This window comes from Pezoporus occidentalis, unplaced genomic scaffold (assembly GCF_034315485.1).
Source record: "Pezoporus occidentalis ecotype Australia unplaced genomic scaffold, CSIRO_AGI_Poc_V1 ctg591, whole genome shotgun sequence".
Classification (NCBI taxonomy): domain Eukaryota; kingdom Metazoa; phylum Chordata; class Aves; order Psittaciformes; family Psittacidae; genus Pezoporus; species Pezoporus occidentalis.
Window position 1 is genome coordinate 15,699 of NW_026915934.1, and position 16,176 is coordinate 31,874.

Here is a 16,176-nt window from a genome sequence, read left to right on the forward strand (position 1 = left end):
CCCAGAGACGCCCATAGATCCCCCCCCATAGACCCCACAGAGACCCATAAGAGACCTCTATAGACCCCCATAGAAAACCCACAGACCTGCCCATAGACACCCCATAGACCCCCCCATAGACCCCATAGAGACCTCTGTAGACCCCACAGAGACCCCATAGACGCCCCACAGACACTCCTAGAGCCCCATAGACCCCACAGAGACCTCTATAGACCCCATAGACCCCCACAGAGAACTATAGACCCCCCACAGACACCCCTAGAGCCCCATAGAGACCTCTAGAGACCCCATAGACCCCCATAGACGCCCCATAGACCCCAGAGAGACCCATAAGAGGCCTCTATAGACCCCATAGAAACCCCACAGACCCCCCCCATAGACACCCCATAGACACCCCCATAGACCCCATAGAGACCTCTATAGACCCCATAGACACCCCATAGACCACCACAGAGACCTCTGTAGACCCCATAGAGACCCCATAGACGCCCCACAGACACTCCTAGAGCCCCATAGACCACCCATAGACCCCACAGAGACCTCTATAGACCCCACAGAAACCCCATAGAGAACTATAGACCCCCCACAGACCCCCCTAGAGCCCCATAGAGACCTCTAGAGACCCCATAGACCCCACAGAGACCCATAAGAGGCCTCTATAGACCCCATAGAAACCCCACAGACCCCCCCCATAGACGCCCCCCCCTCTCCGTCGCCCCCTACCGGGCCGGAGGTCCCCGAGGGCCGCGGGCGGCGGCAGCGCCAGGAGCAGGAGCAGCAGCGGGGCCATGGCGGGCACCGGGGCGGAGGGGCGGGGCCTGCGGACGGCGCCGGCCAATCAGGGGGCGGCTCACGGCGGCGCCCGCCCAATCGCGGCGCGTTGCCACGTTGGCTGGGGAGGGGGGGGGAAGGGGCGGGGCAAAGGAGGGAAGGGGCGGGGCGACGCTACCAAGATGGCGGCGCCACGCTTAAGATGGCGGCGCCACGCTCAAGATGGCGGCGCGGAGGCCTCCGGAACCATAGAGAAGGCGGCGGTTTGGCCTAGAGAGGCGCTGTGCCGCCAGCAATGGCGCTCCGTACGGGGGCCTATGGCTGCCGATGCCCTTCTCTACGGTCACAGGGCATCAAGTCCTCCAACCCCATAGAGAGTGACCCCCAACACCACTGCAGGCCCCCCTCTAGGAGCCCCCCCCCCCCCGAGACCATAGAGACGAAGACAGAGCGCCCACCCCACCTCCCTCCTGGAGGCCTCCCTCCCTTCACAACCCCTCCTCTTCCCAGCCCAGAGGGATTATGGGGCGGCGACACACTCAAGATGGCGGCGCCCATCTCACCACGGTGGCACACTCAACATGGTGGCTCCCTTCTTAAGTTGACGGTGCCACACTCAAGATGGCGGCGCCTTAATCACCACGGTGCCACACTCAACATGGCGGCTCCCTTCTTACGACACTCAAGATGGCGGCTCCACGACGAGGCCACACTCAAGATGGCGGCGCCCGCCTCGCCACGCTGCCACACTCAACATGGCGCCTCCCCACGCCTCACACCGGAAGCCCCTCCTCACCGGAAGCCCCCGCCTCCCAAACCGGAAGCCGCCTCAGCGATGGTGGAGAAGAAGCCTCCCGGTACCGCTCCCCTCCCGTCCCTTTTTCACCCCCTTTTTCCACCCTTTTCCCCGTTTTCCCCTCTTTTCCCCCCTTTTCCCCTCTTTTCCCCTCTTTTCTTCCCCCTTCCCCCCTTTTTCCGCCCTTTTCCCCCTTTCCCCCCATTTTTCCACTTTCTCCCCCATTTTTCCCCCTTTTCCCTTCTTTTCCTCTTTTCCCCCTTTTTCCCCCTTTCCCCCCGTTTTCCCCTCTTTCCCCATTTTCTCCGCCCTTTCCCCCCCATTTTTCACCCCTTCCCCCCCATTTTTCACCCCTTTCCCCCCCATTTTTCCCCCTTTTCCCCCTTCCTCCCCCTTTTCTCCTGTTTTTCCCCCTTTTCGCCCTTTCTCCCCCTTTTCTCCCATTTTTTCTCCCCCCCTTTTTCCCCTTCTTTTCCCCCTTTCGCCCCCTTTTTCCTTCCCCCCACTTTCCCCCCTTTCCCTTCTTTCCCCCCTTTTCCCTCTTCCCCACCCACTTTTCCCCCTTTTCCCCTCTTGTCTCCCCTTCCCCCCCTTTTCCCCTCTTTTCCCCCTTCTTTTCCCCCCTTTTCCCCCTTCCCCCCTTTTGCCCCCTTTTTCACTTTCCCCCCTTTCCCCCCTTTTCCTTCTTTCCCCCCTTTTCCCTCTTCCCCCCCCACTTTTCCCCCTTTCCCCTCTTGTCTCCCCTTCCCCCCCTTTTCCCCTCTTTTCCCCCCTTTCCTCCCCTTTCCTCCCTTTTCCCCCTTCCCCCCTTTTGCCCCCTTTTTCACTTTCCCCCCTTTCCCCCTTTTCCCTTTCCCCCCCCCTTTCCCCCACTTTTCCCCCTTTCCCCTCTTGTCTTTTCCTCCCCTTTCCCCACTTTTCCCCCTTCCTGCCCTCCCCTTTCCTCCTTTTCTCCCCTTTTCCCCCCCTTTCCCCTTTTCTTCCCCCCATTTCCCCCCATTTCCCCCCCTTCCCCCCCATTTCTCCCCCCATTCCCCCCCATTCCCCCCTCTCACCGCCCCCTTTCCCCGCAGGCCGCCTCCCGGACGGCCCCCACGGCCGGGTTTTGGACCGGGCCGCCCGGCAGCGCCGGCTCCACCGCCAGCTCGAGGCCCTGGAGAACGACAACTTCGGCGACGACCCCCAGGCGGGGCTGCCCCGGCCCGGCAAGCGCCTCCCGCACTTCGCCGACACCGCCGAGACCGGTGCGGGCCCCTGGGGGGCTCTATTGGGTGTCTATGGGGCTCTGTTGGGTGTCTATGGGGCTCTATTGGGTGTCTATGGGGCTCTGTGGGGTGTCTATGGGGCTCTATGGGGTGTCTATGGGGCTCTATTGGGTGTCTATGGGGCTCTATGGGTGTCTAGGGGGCTCTGTGGGGCTCTATTGGGTGTCTATGGGGCTCTATGGGTGTCTATGGGGCTCTATTGGGTGTCTGTGGGGCTCTGTGGGGCTCTATGGGTGTCTATGGGGCTCTGGGGGGCTCTGTTGGGTGTCTATGGGGCTCTGGGGGGCTCTGTTGGGTGCCTATGGGGCTCTATTGGGTGTCTGTGGGCCTCTGTGGGGCTCTATTCAGTGTCTAGGGGGTTCTAGAAAGTGTTTATGGGGCTCTAGGGGGTGTCTGTGGGGCTCTATGGGTCTGTATTGGGTGTCTATGGGGCTCTGTGGGGCTCTATTGGGTGTCTGGGGTGCTCTATTGGGTGTCTATGGGGCTCTGTTGGGTGTCTATGGGGCTCTGTTGGGTGTCTATGGGGCTCTGTTGGGTGTCTATGGGGCTCTGTTGGGTGTCTATGGGGCTCTGTTGGGTGTCTATGGGGCTCTATGGGTGTCTATGGGGCTCTATTGGGTGTCTATGGGGCTCTATTGGGTGTCTATGGGGCTCTATTGGGTGTCTATGGGGCTCTGTTGGGTGTCTATGGGGCTCTATTGGGTCCCTATGGGTCGCTATGGGTCCCTATGGGCCGCTATGGGTCGCTATGGGTCCCTATGGGTCGCTATGGGTCCCATCCCTAGGGAAGAAGAAGAAGAAGACGCGTGGGGACCACTTCAAGCTCCGCTTCCGCAAGAACTTCCAGGCGCTGCTGGAGGAGCAGGTGGGGGCTATGGGGCAGCTATGGGGCTATAGGGGGTCTATGGGGCTATGGGGGGTCTATGGGGCTCCATTTTGGGTGACTTTGGGTCCATTTTGTTCTCATTTCACCCAGTTTTAGCTCATTTTTAGCCTGTATTTGCCCATTTTTGGCTCATTTTGCCTATTTTTACCTCCTTTCTGACCATTTTTGGCCCATTTTGGCCCTTTTTAGCCCATTTTGGCCCATTTTTAGCTCCTTTCTGCCCAGTTTGGCCCATTTTTAGCTCTTTTTGGCCCATATTTAGCTCCTTTGGCTTGTTTTTTGCTCCTTTTGCCCCCTTTTTATCTCATTATACCCATTTTTAGCTCCTTTTTGCACGTTTTTGGCCCCTTTTGGCCCCTTTTGATCTCATTATAACCATTTTCCCCTCCTTTTCCCCCATTTTCCCCTCCTTTTCCCCCATTTTCCCCTCCTTTTCCCCATTTTCCCCTCCTTTTCCCCATTTTCCCCTCCTTTTCCCCATTTTCCCCTCCTTTTCCCCATTTTCCCCTCCTTTTCCCCATTTTCCCCTCCTTTTCCCCATTTTCCCCTCCTTTCCCCCATTTTCCCCTCCTTTTTCCCCATTTTCCCCTCCTTTTTCCCCATTTTCCCCTCCTTTTTCCCCATTTTTCTTTTTTTCCCCATTTTCCCCTCCTTTTCCCCATTTTCCCCTCCTTTTGACAATTTTTCTCTCCTTTTCCCCATTTCCCCCCCTTTTCCCCATTTTCCCCTCCTTTTCCCCATTTTCCCCTCCTTTTTCCCCATTTTCCCCTCCCTTTTCCCCATTTTTCTCTCCTTTTCCCCCATTTCCCCTCCTTTTCCCCCCCTCCTTTTCCCCATTTTTTTTTCCCCATTTTCCCCTCCTTTTTTTTCCCCTCCTTTTCCCCATTTTTCCCCTCCTTTTCCCCATTTTCCCCTCAATTTTTCCCCATTTTTTCCCCTCCTTTTCCCCATTTTCCCCCCTTTTCCCCATTTTTTGCTCCATTTTCCCCCCTTTTTTCCCCCATTTTTCCCCAATTTTTCCCCATTTTTCCCCTCCTTTTCCCCATTTTCCCCTCCTTTTCCCCCATTTTCCCCTCCTTTTCCCCCATTTTCCCATCCTTTTCCCCATTTTCCCATCCTTTTCCCCATTTTCCCATCCTTTTCCCCATTTTCCCATCCTTTTCCCCATTTTTCGCTCCTTTTTCCCCATTTTTCCCCATTTTCCCCCATCTCTCTTTTCCCCCATTTTTCTCTCTTTTCCCCCCATTTTTCTCCCTTTTTCCCCCATTTTTCTCTCTTTTCCCCCCATTTTTTGCCCCTTTTCCCCCATTTCCCCCCCCATTTCCCCCCCTTTTTCCCCCATTTTTCTCTCTTTTCCCCCATTTTCCCCTTTTTCCCCGTTTTCCCCTCCTTTTCCCCTCCTTTTTCCCCATTTTCCCCATTTTCCCCCATTTTTCTCTCTTTTCCCCCCATTTTTCTCTCTTTTCCCCCCATTTTTCTCTCTTTTCCCCCCATTTTTCTCTCTTTTCCCCCCATTTTTCTCTCTTTTTCCCCCATTTTTCTCTCTTTTCCCCCATTTTTCTCTCTTTTCCCCCATTTTTCTCTCTTTTCCCCCATTTTTCTCTCTTTTCCCCCATTTTTCTCTCTTTTCCCCCATTTTTCTCTCTTTCCCCCATTTTTCTCTCTTTTCCCCCATTTTTCCCCTTTCCCCCTTTCCCTTTTTCCCCCTTTTTCTCCCTTTTCCCCCCATTTTTCTCCCTTTTTCCCCATTTTTCTCTCTTCTCTTTTCCCCCATTCCCCCCATTTTTCCCTCTTTTTCCCCATTTTTCTCTCTTTTCCCCCATTTTTGCCCAATTTTCTCTTTTCCCCCATTTTTCTCTCTTTCCCCATTTTTCTCTCTTTTCCCCCATTTTTCATTTTTCTCTTTTCCCCATTTTTCTCTCTTTTTCCCCATTTTTTCTCTTTTTCCCCATTTTTCTCTCCCCCCATTTTTTCCCCCCATTTCCCCCCCGTTTTCCCCCGTTTCCGTCTCTTTCCGGCGCAGAGCCTGAGCGCTGCCGAGGGTCCCACGTACGTGTCTGCGTGCGCGGGCCCCTCGCGCCGGCCCCAGCGCCACTTCTGCAGCGTCTGCGGCTTCCCCTCGGCCTACACCTGCGTGAGCTGTGGGGCTCGCTTCTGCTGCGCCCGCTGCCTCGGCACCCACCAGGACACGCGGTAACCACGGGCCGGGGGGGATTCGTGGGGAGAACGTGGGGGGAATACATGGGATAACATGGGGGTAACGTGGGGAGAACATGGGGGGAACGTGGGGGGAACGTGGGGAGAACATGGGGGGAATACATGGGATAACATGGGGAGAACATGGAGGTAACATGGGGAGAACAGGGGGGGAACATGGGGGTAACGTGGGGGTAACATGGGGAGAACATGGGGAGAATGCATGGGATAACATGGGGAGAACATGGGGGGAACGTGGGGAGAACATGGGGGGAATACATGGGATAACATTGGGAGAACATGGGGGTAACGTGGGGAGAACGTGGGGAGAACGTGGGGAGAACGTGGGGAGAACGTGGGGAGAACATGGGGGGAATGGGGGGGAACATGGGGAGAACATGGGGGTAATACATGGGATGACATTGGGAGAACATGGGGGTAACATGGGGATAACATGGGGAGAACATGGGGAGAATGCATGGGATAACATGGGGGAACGTGGGGGTAACATGGGGAGAACAGGGGGAGAGTGCATGGGATAACATGGGGAGAACATGGGGAGAACATGGGGGTAACACGTGGAGAACAGGGGGTAACATGGGGAGAACATGGGAAAACATGGGGGGAACATGGGGAGAACATGGGGGAAACTAATTCAGAACATGGGGAGAACATGGGAGAAGATGGGGGAACATGGGGGTAACGTGGGGAGAACATGGGAGAAGATGGGGGAACATGGGGGTAACATGGGGGTAACATGGGGAGAACATGGGAGAACATGGGGGGAATACATGGGGGAACATGGGGGTGACATGGGGAGAACATGGGGGGAATACATGGGGGAACATGGGGAGAACATGGGGGTAACACGTGGAGAACGGGGGGTAACATGGGAGAACATGGGGGTAACATGGGGAGAACATGGGGGAATACACAGGATAACATGGGGATAACATGGGAATAACACGGGATAACGCTCTATGGGATCCTGGCCCGTGCTGACATGAACCGTCCCCCCCCCCATTTCCCCCCAGCTGCCTCAAATGGACGGTGTGAGATGACGTCACCCCCCCCCCCGATGACGTCATCCCCCCCATCCCCGATGACGTCATCCCCACGACGGAGCCCCCGTTTTGGGGTCGAAACCCGTGGTTTTGGGGCAAAAAAAAAAAAGGCAACAAAGAGATTTGGGTGAATTCTTGGTGTCTATGCTTTAAATGGGGGGGGGGAACCCCTTTAAATGGGGATGGGGCCCCTTTAAATGGGGGGGGAACCACAGAGGTCGACGGAGCCGTTGCCCCTTTAAGAGCGGCCGCCCAAGATGGCCGCCGCCATCGAGCTTCGATCCAAGATGGCTGCCGCCATCGAGCTTCGATCCAAGATGGCCGCCGCCATCGAGCGTCGATCCAAGATGGCCGCCGCCAGCGGGCTCTCTGCGCGTCGCCTTCCTGTGACGTCACTGGAGGGGGTGGGGGGCGACGACCAATCAGAGCGGAGCAGTTGCTGTCCCTGCAAGGGGTTGGAGGGGGCCGCTAGGGGGCGCTCTATGCTGTTGTCTATGGGGGGGGGGGTGTGCTCTAGGCCCTGATCTCTATGGTCTTGGAGGACTCTATGCCCTATAACCATAGAGAGGGCACCATGGTGGGATAGAGGGGCCTTGGAGGACCATAGAGAAGGGCTCTGTGTTGGGATAGAGTGGCCATCTTGGAGGACTCTATGCCCTATAACCATAGAGAGGGCACCGTGGTGGGATAGAGGGGCCTTGGAGGACCATAGAGAAGGGCCCTATTTGGGGATAGAGCGGCCATCTTGGAGCAGCTCTCTATGGCCTTGGAGGACTCCATGCCCTATAACCATAGAGAGGGCACCATGGTGGGATAGAGCGGCCTTGGAGGACCATAGAGAAGGGCCCTATTTGGGGATAGAGCGGCCACCTTGGAGCAGCTCTCTATGGCCTTGGAGGACTCTATGCCCTATAACCATAGAGAGGGCGCTGTGGTGGGATAGAGGGGCCTTGGAGGACCATAGAGAAGGGCCCTATTTGGGGATAGAGCGGCCACCTTGGGGGACTCTATGCCCTATAACCATAGAGAGGGCTTCATGGTGGGATAGAGGGGCCTTGGAGGACCATAGAGAAGGGCTCTGTGTTGGGATAGAGCGGCCATCTTGGAGCAGCTCTCTATGGCCTTGGAGGACTCTAATGCCCTACAACCATAGAGAGGGCACCATGGTAGGACAGAGCGGCCTTGGAGGACCATAGAGAAGGGCCCTGTTTGGGGATAGAGCGGCCATCTTGGAGCAGCTCTCTATGGTCTTGGAGGACTCTATGCCCTAAAACCATAGAGAGGGCTCCATGGTGGGACAGAGCGGCCTTGGAGGACCATAGAGAAGGGCCCTATTTGGGGATAGAGCGGCCATCTTGGAGCAGCTCTCTATGGCCTTGGAGGACTCTATGCCCTATAACCATAGAGGGGGCTCCATGGTGGGACAGAGCGGCCTTGGAGGACCATAGAGAAGGGCTCTGTGTTGGGATAGAGCGGCCATCTTGGAGCTGCTCTCTATGGTCCTGGAGGACTCTATGCCCTATAACCATAGAGAAGGGCCCTATTTGGGGATAGAGCGGCCATCTTGGAGCTGCTCTCTATGGTCCTGGAGGACTCCGTAAGTCCTCCAAGGAGCCATTGACCTCTATGGGCAGCTGGAGGGGGCGGAACCTATTGGAGGAGGCGGAGCCTGTTGGGAGGGGTCTGAGCCAATGGGAGGGGAGGGGGCGTGGCCTCACCTGCCTTATTTGGGCACCTGCCCCGGCCGCGCCTTCTCCAGCTTCCTCCTGCGCTCGGCCGGGATCTCGTCCAGGCTGATGCCGTGGTTGCTGGCGCTGTGGGGCGGAGGCAATGGGGCGCTATGGGGCGGGCCTGAGCCCCGCCTTCAGCCCCATAGACCCCCCCCCCCATGGACACCCCATAGACACCTATGTCCCATAGACCCCCATATCCACCCCATAGATACCAAAGTCCGCCCCATAGACCCCCATATCCACCCCATAGACCCCCATATCCCCCCCATATCCCCCCCATAGACCCCCATATCCCCCCCATAGACCCCCATATCCCCCCCATACCCCCCCCATATCCCCCCATAGACCCCCATATCCCCCCCATAGCCCCCCATATCCCCCCCATAGACCCCCCATAGACCCCCTATAGACCCCCATACCCCCCCATAGACCCCCATATCCCCCCCATAGACCCCAATATCCCCCCATAGACCCCAACCCCCCCATAGACCCCCCCACCCCATAGACCCCCATATCCACCCCATAGACCCCAATACCCCCCCATAGACCCCAATACCCCCCCATAGACCCCCATATCCACCCCATAGACCCCCATACCCACCCCATAGACCCCAATACCCCCCCATAGACCCCCATATCCACCCCATAGACCCCCATAGAGACCCCATAGACCCCCATATCCCCCCATAGCGCCCCATAACCCCCCCATAGACCCCCATTACCCCCCCATAGACCCCCTATAGACCCCCTACCCCATAGACCCCCATATCCACCCCATAGACCCCAATATCCACCCATTAGAGGGCATTACCCACCCATTTTCGCCCATATCCACCCCATTTACACCATTACCACCCCATAGACCCCCATATCCACCCCATAGACCCCAATATCCACCCCATAGACCCCCATATCCACCCCATAGACCCCCATATCCACCCCATAGACCCCAATACCCCCCCATAGACCCCCATATCCACCCCATAGACCCCATATCCACCCCATAGACCCCAATATCCACCCCATAGAGCCCAATACCCCCCCATAGACCCCAATATCCACCCCATAGACCCCCATATCCACCCCATAGACCCCCATATCCACCCCATAGACCCCAATACCCCCCCATAGGGCCCCCCCCTTTGGTCTCACCCAGGCAGGAGGTCCGGGGGGGTGGGGATGGGTTTGGTGAAGCCCTCGCGTCCAACCAGCCAATAGGTGTCCTCCACCCCCTTCCCCTGTGGGGGGGGGTCAATGGGGGTCAATGGGGGTCAATGGGGGTAAAGGGGGGAATGGGGGTCAATGGGGGGCAATGGGGGCAATGGGGGCAATGGGGGGCAATGGGGGTCAATGGGGGTCAATGGGGGTCAATGGGGGCAATGGGGGGTAATGGGGGTCAACGGGGGCAATGGGGGCAATGGGGGCAATGGAGGCAATGGGGGTCAATGGGGGTCAATGGGGGTCAATGGGGGTAAAGGGGGGAATGGGGGCAATGGGGGTCAATGGGGCAATGGGGGTCAATGGGGTAATGGGGGTCAATGTGGGCAATGGGGGTCAATGGAGGCAAAGGGCGTAATGGGGGGAATGGGGCCAATGGGGACAATGGAGGCAATGGGGATCAATGGAGTTATGGGGGGTCAATGGGGGCAATGGGGGCAATGGGGGGCAATATATAAGGGGCAATAGGGGTCAATGGGGCAAGAGGAACCAATGGGGGCAGTAAGAACTCAATGGGGGCAATAAGAACTCAATGGGGGTGATAAGGACTCAATGGGGCAATAAGGAGTCAATGGGATCCCTCAATGGCCGAGGGGCTCCAATGAAGGCGCCAGGGGGCTGCTTATGGGGCACCTGGGGGGCCCTTGTGGGGCACTTATGGGTCCCTTGGGGGGCACTTGGAGGTCACTTATGGGGCATTTGGGGTGCACTTGTGGGGCCCTTGGGGGGCACTTGGAGGTCACTTATGGGGCACTTGGGGGGCACTTGTGGGGCACTTGGAGGTCACTTATGGGTCCCTTGGGGGGCACTTATGGGGCACTTGGGGTGCACTTGGGGGGCACTTGGGGGTCACTTGTGGGGCACTTGGAGGTCACTTATGGGGCACTTGTGGGGCACTTGAGGGGCACTTGGGGGGCACTTGGAGGTCACTTATGGGGCACTTGGGGGGTCACTTATGGGTCCCTTGGGGAGCACTTGTGGGGCCCTTGTGGGGCACTTGGGGGGCACTTGGAGGTCACTTATGGGGCACTTGGGGTGCACTTGTGGGGCACTTGGGGGGCACTTGGAGGTCACTTATGGGGCATTTGGGGTGCACTTATGGGGCACTTGGGGGTCACTTAGGGGGCACTTGTGGGGCACTGTTGGGGCACTTATGGGTCCCTTGGGGTGCACTTGTGGGGCACTTGTGGGGCACTTGGGGGGCACTTATGGGGCACTTGTGGGGCCCTTGTGGGGCACTTGGGGGTCACTTAGGGGGCACTTGTGGGGCACTTGTGGGTCACATAGGGGGCACTTGGGGGTCCCTTGGGGGGCACTTGTGGGTTCCTTGGGGGGCACTTGGAGGTCACTTATGGGGCACTTGGGGGGCCCTTGTGGGGCACTTGTGGGGCACTTGGGGGGCACTTGGAGGTCACTTATGGGGCACTTGTGGGGCACTTGGGGGGGCACTTGGAGGTCACTTATGGGTCCCTTGGGGGGCACTTATGGGGCACTTGGGGTGCACTTGTGGGGCCCTTGTGGGGCACTTGTGGGTCACATAGGGGGCACTTGTGGGTCACCTTGAGCTCGGTCTTGCCCCTGATGTCCAGCTTGAAGCCCTCCTGCAGCGAGTGCAAGATGGCGACGGTGCGGGCGTTCACATGGATCCGATAGGCTGTGGGGACAGTGAGCCCCCGTGGCCCCATTGATGGGGGGATGTGGGGCAGGGGCATGCGTGTGTGGGGCAGGGATGCGTATGTGGGGCAGGGATGTGTATGTGGGGCCGTATGTGCCCCACAGCCCCATGTGGGGTGGCCCCATGTGTGGGGCAGGGATGTGGGGCAGGGGCATGCGTGTGTGGGGCAGGGATGCGTATGTGGGGCAGGGATGCGTGTGTGGGGCAGGGATGTGTATGTGGGGCAGGGATGTGTATGTGGGGCAGGGATGCGTATGTGGGGCAGGGATGCGTGTGTGGGGCAGGGATGCGTGTGTGGGGCAGGGATACGCGTGTGGGGTAGGGACCCGCGTGTGTGGGGCTGGGACCCACGTGTGTGGGGCAGGGACCCATATGTGGGGCAGGAATGCATATATGAGGCAGGGACCCACGTGTGTGGGGCAGGGATGGACATGTGGGGCAGGGGCACGTGTGTGTGTGGGGCAGGGATGCATATGTGGGGCAGGGACACGCATGTGTGGGGCAGGGACCCATATGTGGGGCAGGGATGCATATGTGGAGCAGGGACCCATATGTGGGGTGGGGACACGCATGTGTGGGGCAGGGACCCACGTGTGTGGGGCAGGGATGCACATGTGGGGCAGGGGCACGTGTGTGTGGGGCAGGGACCCATGTGTTTGGGGCAGGGACCCATGTGTGTGGGGCAGGGATGCATATGTGTAGGGCAGGGGCATGCGTGTGTGGGGCAGGGACGCATATGTGGGGCAGGGACCCATATGTGGGGCAGGGACCCATATGTGGAGCAGGGACCCATATGTGGGGCAGGGACCCATATGTGGGGCAGGGATGCATATGTGGGGCGAGGACACGCATGTGTGGGGCAGGGACCCACGTGTGTGGGGCAGGGATGCACATGTGGGGCAGGGGCACGTGTGTGTGGGGCAGGGACCCATGTGTTTGGGGCAGGGACCCAGGTGTGTGGGACAGGGAGCCACGTGTGTGGGGCAGGGATGCATATGTGGGGCAGGGACCCATGTGTGGGGCAGGGACCCATGTGTTTGGGGCAGGGACCCAGGTGTGTGGGACAGGGAGCCACGTGTGTGGGGCAGGGTTGCATATGTGGGGCAGGGACCCATATGTGGGGCGAGGACACGCATGTGTGGGGCAGGGACCCACGTGTGTGGGGCAGGGATGCATATGTGGGGCAGGGACCCATATGTGGAGCAGGGATGCATATGTGGGGCGGGGACGTGCATGTGTGGGGCAGGGACCCAGGTGTGTGGGGCAGGGATGCACATGTGGGGCAGGGGCACGTGTGTGTGGGGCAGGGACCCATGTGTTTGGGGCAGGGACCCAGGTGTGTGGGACAGGGAGCCACGTGTGTGGGGCAGGGTTGCATATGTGGGGCAGGGACGCATATGTGGGGCAGGGACCCATGTGTGGGGCAGGGACCCAGGTGTGTGGGACAGGGAGCCACGTGTGTGGGGCAGGGACCCATGTGTGGGGCAGGGACCCATGTGTGGGGCAGGGACCCACGTGTGGGGCTGGGACCCCCACGTGTGGGGCACTCACGGAGGCCGGTGGACTCCATGCGCGAGGCCGTGTTGACGGTGTCACCAAAGAGGCAGTAGCGGGGCATGGTGAGGCCCACGACGCCGGCGACGCAGGGGCCTATGGGGGGGGCAAGGGGGGGAAGGTCAATGGTCAATGGGAGATGGTCAATGGGAGATGGTCAATGGTCAACGGGTGATGGGAGATGGTCAATGGTCAATGGGAGATGGTCAATGGGAGATGGTCAATGGTCAACAGGTGATGGTCAGTGGTCAATGGGAGAAGGTCAATGGTCAACAGGTGATGGTCAATGGTCAATGGGAGATGGTCAATGGGAGATGGTCAATGGTCAATGGGAGATGGTCAATGGGAGAAGGTCAATGGTCAACGGGTGACGGTCGATGGTCAATGGGTGATGGTCAACGGGTGATGGTCAATGGGAGGTGGTCAGTGGTCAATGTGTGATGGTCAATTGGAGATGGTCAATGGGAGATGGTCAATGGGAGAAGGTAGGTCAATGGGAGGTGGTCAATGGTCAACGGGTGATGGTCAATGGTCAACAGGTGATGGTCAATGGGCAATGGGTGATGGTCAATGGGAGATGGTCAATGGTCAACAGGTGATGGTCAATGGGTGATGGGTGATGGTCAATGGGAGATGGTCAATGGGAGATGGTCAATGGGGGATGGTCAATGGTCAACAGGTGATGGTCAATGGTCAACGGGTGATGGTCAATGGGAGAAGGTCAATGGTCAATGGGTGATGGTCAATGGGAGAAGGTCAATGGTCAACGGGTGATGGTCGATGGTCAATGGGTGATGGTGAATGGGAGATGGTCAATGGGGATGGTCAATGGGGGATGGTCAATGGTCAACAGGTGATGGTCAATGGTCAATGGGAGGTGGTCAATGGTCAATGGGTGATGGTCAATGGTCAATGGGAGATGGTCAATGGTCAACGGGTGATGGTCAGTGGTCAATGGGAGATGGTCAATGGGAGAAGGTCAATGGGAGAAGGTCAATGGGAGATGGTCAATGGTCAACAGGTGATGGTCAATGGGTGATGGGTGATGGTCAATGGGAGATGGTCAATGGGGATGGTCAATGGTCAATGGGTGATGGTCAATGGGAGATGGTCAATGGTCAATGGGTGATGGTCAATGGGAGAAGGTCAATGGGAGATGGTCAATGGTCAACAGGTGATGGTCAATGGGTGATGGGTGATGGTCAATGGGAGATGGTCAATGGGAGATGGTCAATGGGTGATGGTCAATGGGAGATGGTCAATGGTCAATGGGTGATAGGCAATGGGCAATGGTCAAGGGGTGATAGGCAACAGGCAATGATCAACGGGAGATGGTCAATGGTCAATGGGTGATAGGCAATGGGAAATGGTCAACGGGAGATGGTCGATGGTCAATGGGTGATAGGCAATGGGCAATGGTCAATGGGTGATAGGCAATGGGCAATGGTCAACAGGAGATGGTCAATTGAAGGCACCCAACGGAAGGCACCCAACGGAAGGCACCCAACGGAAGACACCCAATGGAAGGCACCCAACGGAAGACACCCAACGGAAGACACCCAATGGAAGACGCCCCACGGCCCCGCGCTCACCCGAGTGGAGGCCGATGCGGATGCGCACGGGCACCTCGGGCATGTGGCGCATCTTGAAGGTGCCAACGGAGCTGAGGATGTCCAGCGCCATGTTGGCGATCTCCCCCGCGTGCCGGTTCCCGTTGCGCTTGGGCAGCCCCGACGCCACCATGTAGGCGTCGCCGATGGTCTCCACCTAGAGGAGGATGTGGGGCACGGCCATAGGCACCCAATGGGGTGCGGGGTATGGACCCTATGGGAGGAGGTGGTGGTGGTGGTGGTAGTGGGGAACTTGGTGGGATGCTATAGGGAGGTATATGGCTGGTGGGGACCCATAGGGTTATATGGGGCTGGTAGAACTCCATAGGGAGATATGGGACTCCGTAGGGAGATAGGGGGCTGGTGGGGACCCATAGGGTTATATGGGGCTGGTAGAACTCCATAGGGAGATATGGGACTCCGTAGGGAGATAGGGGGCTGGTGGGACTCCATAGGGTCATATGGGGCTGGTAGAACTCCATAGGGAGACATGGGACTCTGTAGGGAGATAGGGGGCTGGTGGGACTCCATAGGGTCATATGGGGCTGGTAGAACTCCCTAGGGAGATATGGGACTCCGTAGGGAGGTAGGGGGCTGGTGGGACTCTATAGGGTCATAGGGGGCTGGTAGGAATATATATGGAGATAAGGGGTTCCATAGAGAGATATGGGGCTGGTGGGACTCCATAAGGACATATGGGACTCTATAGGGAGATATAGGGCTGGTGGGACTCCGTAGGGACATATGGGGCTGGTAGAACTCTATAGGGAGATATGGGAGTCCATGCTAACATAGGGAGCTGGTAGAACTCCATAAGGACATGTGGGGCTGGTAGAACTCCATATGGAGATATGGGACTCCATAGGGAGTTATGGGGCTGGTAGACCTCCATATGGAGATATGGGACTCCATAGGGAGTTATGGGGCTGGTAGACCTCCATATGGAGATATAGGACTCCATAGGGACATATGGGTCTGGTAGACCTCCATATGGAGATATAGGACTCCATAGGGAGTTATGGGGCTGGTAGACCTCCATATGGAGATATAGGACTCCATAGGGACATATGGGGCTGGTAGACCTCCACATGGAGATACGGGACTCCATAGGGACATATGGTGCTGGTAGACCTCCATATGGAGATATGGGACTCCATAGGGAGATATGGGACTCCATAGGGAGTTATGGGGCTGGTAGACCTCCACATGGAGATATGGGACTCCCTATAGAGAAATGGGACTCCATAGGGAGATATGGGACTCCATATGGAGAAATGGGACTGCATATGGAGATATGGGACTCCATAGGGACATATGGGTCTGGTAGACCTCCACATGGAGATATAGGACTCCATATGGCGATATGGGACTCCATAGGGAGATATGGGTCTGGTAGACCTCCATATGG

General features: G+C 57.7%; 2 protein-coding genes across 2 annotated transcripts in view; one reads left to right on the forward strand and one right to left on the reverse strand.

Annotated features, from left to right (window-relative positions):
• Positions 1–1,593: 1,593 nt before the first annotated feature.
• Positions 1,594–7,009, forward strand: ZNHIT1 (zinc finger HIT-type containing 1). The gene is made up of 5 exons (XM_062639029.1): positions 1,594–1,628; positions 2,641–2,811; positions 3,618–3,697; positions 5,742–5,911; positions 6,949–7,009. Exons 1-5 carry the CDS (start codon positions 1,607–1,609, stop codon positions 6,968–6,970), a joined length of 465 nt encoding a protein of 154 aa, XP_062495013.1. The 5' UTR covers positions 1,594–1,606; the 3' UTR covers positions 6,971–7,009.
• A 207-nt stretch (positions 7,010–7,216) lies between these two features.
• LOC134174249 (retinal guanylyl cyclase 1-like) overlaps positions 7,217–16,176 on the reverse strand; it is a 35,579-nt gene continuing 26,619 nt past the window's right edge. Inside the window, 7 exon segments of the mRNA XM_062639028.1 lie at positions 7,217–7,423; positions 8,697–8,792; positions 9,864–9,877; positions 9,880–9,949; positions 11,489–11,583; positions 13,156–13,254; positions 14,751–14,925. Coding sequence (XP_062495012.1) covers positions 7,217–7,423; positions 8,697–8,792; positions 9,864–9,877; positions 9,880–9,949; positions 11,489–11,583; positions 13,156–13,254; positions 14,751–14,925 — 756 coding nt within the window.

Coding starts and splice junctions, on each gene's coding strand:
- ZNHIT1 (XM_062639029.1), top strand. CDS start 1,607: ATGGTGGAGAAGAAGCCTCCCG. Junction 2,812..3,617: donor CGCCGACACCGCCGAGACCG/GTGCGGGCCCCT, acceptor TCCCATCCCTAG/GGAAGAAGAAGAAGAAGACG. Junction 3,698..5,741: donor AGGCGCTGCTGGAGGAGCAG/GTGGGGGCTATG, acceptor TTTCCGGCGCAG/AGCCTGAGCGCTGCCGAGGG.